The following is an 11,171-nucleotide window of genomic DNA, read 5'->3' as shown; positions in this document are numbered from 1 at the left end:
TTTAATTTTCATTTTTTGTCTAGGCTCCACAATTGATGGACGGATATTTTTTCACTAGGTCATCCCTTGTAGGAACGAGAGATATATACAACATGGATCTTATCACAAAGGACTTCATGAAATGCACAAGAAATTTTGCTTATTTTTTATTTAATTTTTTAATTTTTAATTTTGTTTTTTGTATTCAGTATGATGTCCGTTGTGATGTCTTTTTGTTTGCTTATGTGTAGAATTTTTAAGTATATGGTATGCATTTCTCAATCTTAGGGTGTTTTAAATCACACCATTATGCATTATATTTGAATATCACAAATAATTGACACTAATTTTTGGTAGCATTATAAAAGTATATTACTTTGTTATTCTCACAAATAATAGTCATATATTCAATTAATAATTTCATTATTTTAAGCTACACACGTAGTCACTTTTTTATATTAACACAGCTTTACACATAGCTTCATTGATCCTTTACATAGTTCCTTTTGTATATGACAATCTAACCGCTGTTGCCCAGTGCGCATGTCTGGCTTTGTCAGCTCTGACTGCCTGGCGAGCAGACACCAGGAGAGGAGTGCGCTTGTGCGGTCGCTATAGTGACACGTCGCCGCTCCAACTCCATGTCTGCGAACCTGTAGTCATTTTTCAAGGAAGGTGACGTCAGTGGCACATGCGCCATGGGGCAGGAAGCGGAGATACGTAGTTGGGATGCGCCGTATGGCGATTTAGTGATGTGGACGGTTCTTTCTGGTGATTGGCCGTCCACAGTATATAACGCCCACTTAACAAGCCCTTAGACACGCCTCCTGATGAAGAAGCGAAACGCGCGTTGGGGCGACGGGGAAGCCAGCGCCATACACTTTAATCATGTAAGTGCCTTCTTGGAAACATCCTTTTATTCACATACTTCTTTTGAGTACATACTATAATGCACTATGGTCGAGGTACTTAGTAATAGCTGAGTAGTACAATATGTATACCTGGGATCTATATGAACTTGTTGATTGGTTATGCCTGTTTCCACTGTGGAAAGTTCTTTTCAGTTCAGATGCTTTTTTATGGATGTAACCCCAATATGTGTTATTAATATAGCATATGTATAATGTTCTTTATGCACTTATTCAATTAGTATATGCTATTTTGGGCAACTGTGCAATATAGGCTCCCTATTTGGATAGCAGTGTCCTTATTTTATTAGTGTTCTTCATTAAGTTATGTATATTATGCTGTTGCATTCAATAAAATGTGTATATTGGGCAATTTATACTTATTTCTTGTGGTGTAAAGATTGTGCGGATGTAGGATAAAGAACCTCGACTAACATTCAAACAAGTTCAAGCTGCCCTGCAGTCCGAGGGTACAACAGTGTCAACCCGTACTATCCGTCGGCGTCTGAATGAAAAGGGACTGTATGGTAGGAGACCCAGGAAGACCCCACTTCTTACCCCGAGACATAAAAAAGCCAGGCTGGAGTTTGCCAAAACTTACCTGAAAAAGCCTAAAACGTTTTGGAAGAATGTTCTCTGGTCAGATGAGACAAAAGTAGAGCTTTTTGGGCAAAGGCATCAAAATAGAATTTACAGGAGAAAAAAAGAGGCATTCAAAGAAAAGAACACGGTCCCTACAGTCAAACATGGCGGAGGTTCCCTGATGTTTTGGGGTTGCTTTGCTGCCTCTGGCGCTGGACTGCTTGACCGTGTGCATCTGAAGACTACCAACAAATTTTGCAGCATAATGTAGGGCCCAGTGTGAGAAAGCTGGGTCTCCCTCAGAGGTCATGGGTCTTCCAGCAGGACAATGACCCAAAACACACTTCAAAAAGCACTAGAAAATGGTTTGAGAGAAAGCACTGGAGACTTCTAAGGTGGCCAGCAATGAGTCCAGACCTGAATCCCATAGAACACCTGTGGAGAGATCTAAAAATGGCAGTTTGGAGAAGGCCCCCTTCTAATATCAGGGGCCTGGAGCAGTTTGCCAAAGAAGAATGGTCTAACATTCCAGCAGAGCATTGTAAGAAACTCATTGATGGTTACCGGAAGCGGTTGGTCACAGTTATTTTGGCTAAAGGTTGTGCAACCAAGTATTAGGCTGAGGGTGCCAATACTTTTGTCTGGCCCATTTTTGGAGTTTTGTGTGAAATGATCAATGTTTTGGTTCATTCTCTTTTGTGTTTTTTCATTTAAGACAAATTAAATGCAGATAATAATACCAAAGAATTTGTGTTTGTATTCATTTTCAGGAAGAAACTTGAGTATTATCTGACAGAATTGCAGGGGTGTCAATACTTTTGGCCACAACTGTATTAAGAGCATCCCAGCCTGCCGCCCCTACGCGCGTTTCGCCGTGTCTTCACCTCCTTTTCACGATGGATCCCTTGTTCATTCCTACTTTAGTAACGATCCTCTGTCTGGACTTGTTTTTCATGATGTGTTAATTTATGCTAATAATATTTATATTATGGTTGAATATACTCTCTGATCCCCTACCGCTCATAGAACAAGTCTGGCAAAAACAACACCATTAATGAAATGCTGAAAAATTGCAGGGGTGTTATTAAGGCCAAAAGACACAACCCACAGATGCGGCACAGAATTTATGTTAATAAAATTTATACTACGGTTGAATATACTCTGTCAGTGTCTATCAGTACATCATCGCCACTGACCGCTTGAACGCTGGGTTCATGGTCACTGCCCTTTTGCCCTAATTTTTGCGCATTTTAAATGTTTGTCTTTCCAATTTAATTTGTTTTAATTTTGACATATTTCCGTGGCATTCAGCTCGGCGTTTTCCATTTTGCATATATATTTGGTCTTTTATTGCATACTTATGCCAATATCCGCCGCCTGATCATTAGGAGACTCTTTCTTCTATCCACCCTCTGTCCAGAGCAGCACACATCACCGGCTGCAGAGGGACCTCCATATATGCAATCCCAGCAGCTCCCTCCCGTTATCACTTCCGTATTTCTCTGCTGCAGTCAGGACTTTATTTTATTTTTTTTTACTAAAAATGTGACTCAGCAGATCCAATGGTTCCCTAAAAGTGATTGTGACTCGGCTTTCACATGACTAGGTGCTGCAGCCATTCTGTGCTTTTGACAAAATTAGTCTCCTTCCCCCTCTGGCAGCTCATGCACATATGACAATATAATCCTGTAGAAAGAGTCTTACTTTCACTTATACCGCCATCTACTGCAGAGGCTCTGATCCTTCCCTGAGAAGCAGGAAAGAAAACCATTTCTATTGGCAACCAAAGATCTTTATACGGAGACCTGACTTACTAAAGTGGCCTACAATTGGAGTAAAGCCAGGGGGGGCTACAAAGAAGAGGACCCAGGAAGACGCCCGCCTACACGGACGTGTTCACATTCTCACCACAGAATATAAAACCCATCATCCGGGCAGATTTTGGGGTCATAAAGGGAAGATTTTTTTCCATGTGAGTTTTCTGTGAGGCAACACAACTAGTTACATAGAATCGCTCTTCATCCACCATGATCTATTGTGACGACTCTACATGGCCGTCTACATCGGTCTTGCCTATCACAACACGCCATGATGGAGACATTCACAACCCCACTGCCTTCCTCAGAGAAACACTGACTGACTGACAGGAAGTACATGACGGCCACAGTCATATCTTACACTGCTGAGGTAAAACGAAAGCTGAGCTCTGATTGGTTGCTCTGGTGGAATAAGAAGCTTGATTGGTTGCTGTGGATTATAAAACAGATCTGACAAACGAGGCCGGAGTGCAGTGTCCTGTGTTTATTCGAAGCCTCCATCGGCCTGTGGGTGTCGATGTAGCCTGACACACAACATAATACATGACTGATGGAGTGAATACAGTAAATAGAGGAGGGTGTTGGGGGCGATGCTCTCTTCCTGTGGCAGGGGAGACAAATTTTGGGAAAACATCTGATTAATAATGCCGGATGACAGACCGGTTGCTATGGACAAACTGTCTGAGAGAGTTAATAGCAACCAGACAGTCTCACACGTCTGAGGTTGATGGCAGAGAAAGTGTGAGGCGTCTCGGGGAGTCACTGAGGAAAATATTGATTGATCTGGGCGCCGCTTATCCACGATAAAAAGCAGGAACAACTTACACATTCGATATTTTAATATAATTTATTGAGTTACACAAAAAGCTCTTTTTTGTCATCTCCAAGCGAGGATCGGCTCAGACCTGCGATACGCTGAGGTGTCCGAGCTCTGCGCACTCACACAACCGTTACCTTATAAGAATTAAGGACAGCAAAAGGCGGCCATTTCCTAGCCGAAAAAGGCGGCCATTTCCTAGCCGAAAAAGGCGGCCATTTCCTAGCCGAAAAAGGCGGCCATTTCCTAGCCGAAAAAGGCGGCCATTTCCTAGCCGAAAAAGGCGGCCATTTCCTAGCCGAAAAAGGCGGCCATTTCCTAGCCGAACCGTTGATGGAGCAATGAGGTATGAGGCACAATGTCATTTGCGCCTCTCTAGTTGTAATCTAAGGTCACCAATATGGCCGCTTATACCTAGCCTCTGTTACTGGCGATATTTACACAGCGTCACCCCCCCCCCCTTAACCCTTCTACATTACTAAAAAAATTCTTAGCAATTTCTTAGAAATCCATTTCTGGAAAATCTGGTTCAAAAACAATATGGCTGCAACAGTGGTGATCAAACTCTTGGCTACTTGCACTAAGCAAGGGATACAGGAGATGGCACAATCCCATTGTAGCCCTCAGGAAAGGAGTCACGGCGGCCATATTGGCTGGATGATCTTCACTGATCGATATGTCAAATCGGATGAGTAAACTGAATGGATTCTCAAAGAGGCACGAAATTCCGGGCTGTGTCGATGGCCGGCCATATTGTCGTCACAGTATATCTAAAAATCTACGAGGAACCTCCATCTCCAAAAACAAGATGGTTTCCTCACGTGGCAGCAAACCATTAATACTTCATCCACAATAAATCATGAAATCATCTTTGGGAGCGTTGCATATACATATGGCTAAATCCTCTCAACACATCACGTAAAACAAGTGGGAGATGAGCAGCCGATGGCGGCACGATGGCGGCTTCTAGGGTAAAACCTATTGTGTGCTTGTGGCTGTGCTCATTGACCTATCAGAACACAGTTATAGTGCACATAACCCCACAATCTGAACATTACGGGGTTAATACTACCCAGGACGAGACACCCCCTCCCCGGCGGTTCTTTAATGGCAGTCTATAGATTAAGCGGGACAAGATCATGGCAGGAAAGAAAAGCACAAACCGGCGCGCCATCAGAGGAGGGGGCATTGTGATGGGAATGTCAATGTCCGTGTGGCCGAGATCTTCCATAAAGAGTCTGAAAAACCAAAGTGACCCAGATCACATGAGATACCAAGCGATGGTGGCAGCGATGGCGGCAGCGAAAGCGGCTAGCACTGCCTTTACTTCCGGGCGACCTGTTAGAGCCAGTGCAGCGTGGAGTGGACATCCTGAGGAGGCCGCATCTGCGAGAGAGAAGGAAGGAGAGGAGACCCCTGCACATCACTACACTGTGCGTTTTTATGTACGTGTATATATGTAATGTGTCACACCAATACGCACCTTTAGCAGCATAATAAGGGCATTTGCGAATATCTCCCTTCCCATCATGCACTGGAAGGCCGCCATCTTGTGCTTCATCAGGGATGATGGTTCCTATCTTATCCAACTCCTCAAATACCTTCAGAGAATGAAGAATTACAGAATTAACACAATCACTTCATTATAGGAGCAGTATTATAGTAGTTATATTCTTGTACATAGGGGCGGTATTATAGTAGTTATATTCTTGTATATAGGAGCAGTATTATAGTAGTTATATTCTTGTACATAGGGGCAGTATTATAGTAGTTATATTCTTGTACATAGGGGCAGTATTATAGTAGTTATATTCTTGTATATAGGAGCAGTATTATAGTAGTTATATTCTTGTACATAGGGGCAGTATTATAGTAGTTATATTCTTGTACATAGGGGCAGTATTATAGTAGTTATATTCTTGTACATAGGAGCAGTATTATAGTAGTTATATTCTTGTACATAGGGGGCAGTATTATAGTAGTTATATTCTTGTACATAGGGGGCAGTATTATAGTAGTTATATTCTTGTACATAGGAGCAGTATTATAGTAGTTATATTCTTGTACATAGGGGGCAGTATTATAGTAGTTATATTCTTGTACATAGGGGCAGTATTATAGTTGTTTTATTCTTGTACATAGGGGCAGTATTATAGTAGTTATATTCTTGTACATAGGGGACAGTATTATAGTAGTTATATTCTTGTACATAGGAGCAGTATTATAGTAGTTATATTCTTGTACATAGGGGGCAGTATTATAGTAGTTATATTCTTGTACATAGGATCAGTATTATAGTAGTTATATTCTTGTACATAGGGGCAGTATTATAGTAGTTATATTTTTGTACATAGGGGGCAGTATTATAGTAGTTATATTCTTGTACATAGGAGCAGTATTATAGTAGTTATATTCTTGTACATAGGGGGCAGTATTATAGTAGTTATATTCTTGTACATAGGGGCAGTATTATAGTAGTTATATTCTTGTACATAGGGGCAGTATTATAGTAGTTATATTCTTGTACATAGGGGACAGTATTATAATAGTTATATTCTTGTACATAGGAGCAGTATTATAGTAGTTATATACTTGTACATAGGAGCAGTATTATAGTAGTTATATTCTTGTACATAGGAGCAGTATTATAGTAGTTATATTCTTGTACATAGGAGCAGTATTATAGTAGTTATATTCTTGTACATAAGGAGCAGTATTATAGTAGTTATATTCTTGTACATAGGGGCATATTATAGTAGTTATATTCTTGTACATAAGGGGAGTATTATAGTAGTTATATTCTTGTACATAAGGGGAGTATTATAGTAGTTATATTCTTGTACATAAGGGGAGTATTATAGTAGTTATATTCTTGTACATAAGGGGAGTATTATAGTAGTTATATTCTTGTACATAGGAGCAGTATTATAGTAGTTATATTCTTGTACATAGGAGCAGTATTATAGTAGTTATATTCTTGTACATAAGGGGAGTATTATAGTAGTTATATTCTTGTACATAGGAGCAGTATTATAGTAGTTATATTCTTGTACATAGGAGCAGTATTATAGTAGTTATATTCTTGTACATAAGGGGAGTATTATAGTAGTTATATTCTTGTACATAGGAGCAGTATTATAGTAGTTATATTCTTGTACATAAGGGGAGTATTATAGTAGTTATATTCTTGTACATAGGAGCAGTATTATAGTTGTTATATTCTTGTACATAAGGAGCAGTATTATAGTAGTTATATTCTTGTACATAAGGAGCAGTATTATAGTAGTTATATTTTTGTACATAGGGGCATATTATAGTAGTTATATTCTTGTACATAAGGAGCAGTATTATAGTAGTTATATTCTTGTACATAGGGGCAGTATTATAGTAGTTATATTCTTGTATATAGGGACAGTATTATAGTAGTTATATTCTTGTACATAGGGGGCAGTATTATAGTAGTTATATTCTTGTACATAGGAGCAGTATTATAGTAGTTATATTCTTGTACATAGGAGCAGTATTATAGTAGTTATATTCTTGTACATAAGGAGCAGTATTATAGTAGTTATATTCTTGTACATAGGGGCAGTATTATAGTAGTTATATTCTTGTACATAGGGGCAGTATTATAGTAGTTATATTCTTGTATATAGGGACAGTATTATAGTAGTTATATTCTTGTACATAGGGGGCAGTATTATAGTAGTTATATTCTTGTACATAAGTAGTAGTATTATAGTAGTTATATTCTTGTACATAAGGAGCAGTATTATAGTAGTTATATTCTTGTACATAAGGAGCAGTATTATAGTAGTTATATTCTTGTACATAGGAGCAGTATTATAGTAGTTATATTCTTGTACATAAGGAGCAGTATTATAGTAGTTATATTCTTGTACATAGGGGCATATTATAGTAGTTATATTCTTGTACATAAGGAGCAGTATTATAGTAGTTATATTCTTGTACATAAGGAGCAGTATTATAGTAGTTATATTCTTGTACATAAGGAGCAGTATTATAGTAGTTATATTCTTGTACATAGGAGCAGTATTATAGTAGTTATATTCTTGTACATAGGGAACAGTATTATAGTAGTTATATTCTTGTACATAGGGAGCAGTAATATAGTAGTTATATTCCTGTACATAGTGGCAGTATTATAGTAGTTATATTCTTGTACATAGGAGCAGTATTATAGTAGTTATATTCTTGTACATAGGGAGCAGTATTATAATAGTTATATTCTTGTACATAGGGGCAGTATTATAGCAGTTATATTCTTGTATATAGGGGCAGTATTATAGTAGTTATATTCTTGTACATAGGAGCACTATTATAGTAGTTATATTCTTGTACATAGGAGCAGTATTATAGTAGTTATATCCTTGTACATGGGGGCAGTATTATAGTAGTTATATTCTTGTACATAGGGGCAGTTTTATAGTAATCTTCTTGTACATAGGGGGCAGTATTATAGTAGATATATTCTTGTACAAAGGGGGCAGTATTATAGTAGTTATATTGCACCAGTTATATGCAGTTATATGCACCAGTGACCCATTTCCGTCACATCTCCTCCAGTCCCTTTCCCCTGCTGTCACCCCTCACCTAACTAAAATATTTAACCTCTCTCTCTCTTCTGGTATTTTTCCCTCCTCATTTAAGCATGCCATCATACATCCACTACTTAAAAAACCATCCCTCGACCAAAACTGTGCCGCTAACTATAGACCTGTCTCTAATCTTCCCTTCATCTCTAAACTCCTGGAACGCCTGGTCCACTCCCGTCTTATCCGCTATCTCTCAGAAAACTCTGTTCTCGACCCTCTCCAATCCGGTTTCCTCTCTTTACACTCCACTGAAACTGCCCTCACTAAAGTCTCTAATGATCTGCTAACAGCTAAATTAAATGGTCATTACTCCATGCTAATTCTCTTGGATCTCTCTGCAGCATTCGACACTGTGGATCATCAGCTCCTCCTCACTATGCTCCATTCCATTGGCCTCAAGGACACCGTTCTCTCCTGGTTCTCCTCCTATGTCTCCGACCGCTCCTTTACTGTTTCTTTTGCCGGTTCCTCCTCCTCTCACCTTCCCCTTACTGTTGGGGTTCCTCAAGGATCGGTTCTAGGCCCCCTCCTCTTCTCCTTGTACACTGCCCCTATTGGTCAAACAATCAGTAGATTTGGTTTCCAGTACCATCTCTATGCTGATGACACCCAATTATACGCTTCTTCTCCTGACATCACGCCAGCCTTTCTAGAAAACACCGGCGATTGTCTAAACGCTGTGTCTAATATCATGTCCTCACTATATCCGAAACTGAACCTGTCAAAGACTGAACTCCTTGTGTTTCCTCCCGCTACTAATGTACCTACACCCGACATTGCCATTTCCGTGTGTGGTTCCACTATTACTCCCCAGCAACAGGCCCGCTGTCTTGGGGTCATACTTGATTCCGAGCTTTCCTTTGCCCCCCACATTCGATCACTGGCTCGCTCTTGTGATCTGCACCTCAAAAACATTTCTAGAATTCGACCTTTTCTTACTTTTGACTCTGCAAAAACTCTTACTGTTTCTCTTATTCATTCTCGTCTCGACTATTGTAACTCTCTTCTAATCGGTCTCCCTCTTACCAAACTCTCCCCTCTCCAATCTGTCTTGAATGCTGCAGCCAGGATCATATTCCTCACCAATCGTTACACCGATGCCTCTACCTTGTGCCAGTCATTACACTGGCTACCCATCCACTCCAGAATTCAGTATAAACTTATTACCCTCACCCACAAAGCCCTCAATGGCTCAGCACCACCCTACATCTCCTCCCTTGTTTCAGTATACCACCCTACCCGCGCCCTCCGTTCTGCTGATGACCTGAGGTTAGTATCCTCAATAGTCAGAACCTCCCACTCCCGTCTCCAAGACTTTACACGTGCCGCGCCAATTCTTTGGAATGCACTTCCCAGGTCAATACGATTAGTCCCCAATCCCCACAATTTTAAGCGTGTCCTGAAAACGCATTTATTCAGACTGGCCTATCGCCTCAACACATTAACCTAACCTATCCCTGTGTGGCAGAGCCAAAAGTTTTACCATAACCAGGTTCCCAGCATCATGTTCCCACATGCTTTATGCATCCATTAGCCCTCTGTGTCTGTACTGTTACACACTTAACATTATGGCTGGTCCATACAATCAGGGCAACTGTTACCACCCACCTTTCGTGTCTCCCTCTTTCCTCATAGACTGTAAGCTTGCGAGCAGGGCCCTCATTCCTCTTGGTATTTGTTATAATCTACTGTATGTGATTATTGTTATGCTGTAATGTCTATTGTCTGTACAAATCCCCTCTGAAATGTAAAGTGCTGCGGAATATGTCGGCGCTATAAAAATAAAATTTATTATTATTATTATTATTATTATTATTATTATTCCTGTACATAGGGGCAGTATTATAGTAGTTATATTCTTGCACATAGGGGCAGTATTATAGTAGTTATATTCTTCTACAAAGGGGCAGTATTATAGTAGTTATATTCTTGTACATAGGGGGCAGTATTATAGTAGTTATATTCCTGTACATAGGGAGCAGTATTATAGTAGTTATATTCTTGTACATAGGGGCAGTATTTTAGTAGTTATATTCCTGTACATAGGGAGCAGTATTATAGTAGTTATATTCTTGTACATAGGGGCAGTATTATAGTAGTTATATTCTTGTACATAGGGGCAGTATTATAGTAGTTATATTCCTGTACACAGGGAGCAGTATTATAGTAGTTATATTCTTGTACATAGGGGCAGTATTATAGTAGTTATATTCTTGTACATAGGGGCAGTATTATAGTAGTTATATTCCTGTACATAGGGAGCAGTATTATAGTAGTTATATTCTTGTACATAGGGGGCAGTATTATAGTAGTTATATTCTTGTATATAGGGGGCAGTATTATAGTAGTTATATTCTTGTATATAGGGAGCAGTATTATAGTAGTTATATTCTTGTACATAGGAGGCAGTATTATAGTAGTTATATTCTTGTACATAGGAGGCAGTATTATA

The 11,171-nt window shown here is 39.5% G+C and overlaps 1 protein-coding gene across 1 annotated transcript in view; it reads right to left on the bottom strand.

Annotated features, from left to right (window-relative positions):
- Positions 1-4,114: 4,114 nt before the first annotated feature.
- Positions 4,115-11,171, bottom strand: part of HMOX2 (heme oxygenase 2) — a 28,269-nt gene continuing 21,212 nt past the window's right edge. The window contains exons 6-7 of the mRNA XM_073558651.1: positions 5,587-5,704; positions 4,115-5,489 (exon numbers count right to left, since the gene is read on the bottom strand). Coding sequence (XP_073414752.1) covers positions 5,365-5,489; positions 5,587-5,704 — 243 coding nt within the window. The 3' untranslated portion in view covers positions 4,115-5,364. The remainder of the gene's footprint in view (positions 5,490-5,586; positions 5,705-11,171) is intronic.

Source organism: Dendrobates tinctorius, unplaced genomic scaffold (assembly GCF_039654945.1).
Source record: "Dendrobates tinctorius isolate UK_male_01 unplaced genomic scaffold, ASM3965494v1 ptg000257l, whole genome shotgun sequence".
Lineage (NCBI taxonomy): Eukaryota > Metazoa > Chordata > Amphibia > Anura > Dendrobatidae > Dendrobates > Dendrobates tinctorius.
The sequence above is the reverse complement of the archived record's forward strand: the minus strand, read 5'-3'. Positions and strand labels throughout refer to the sequence as shown.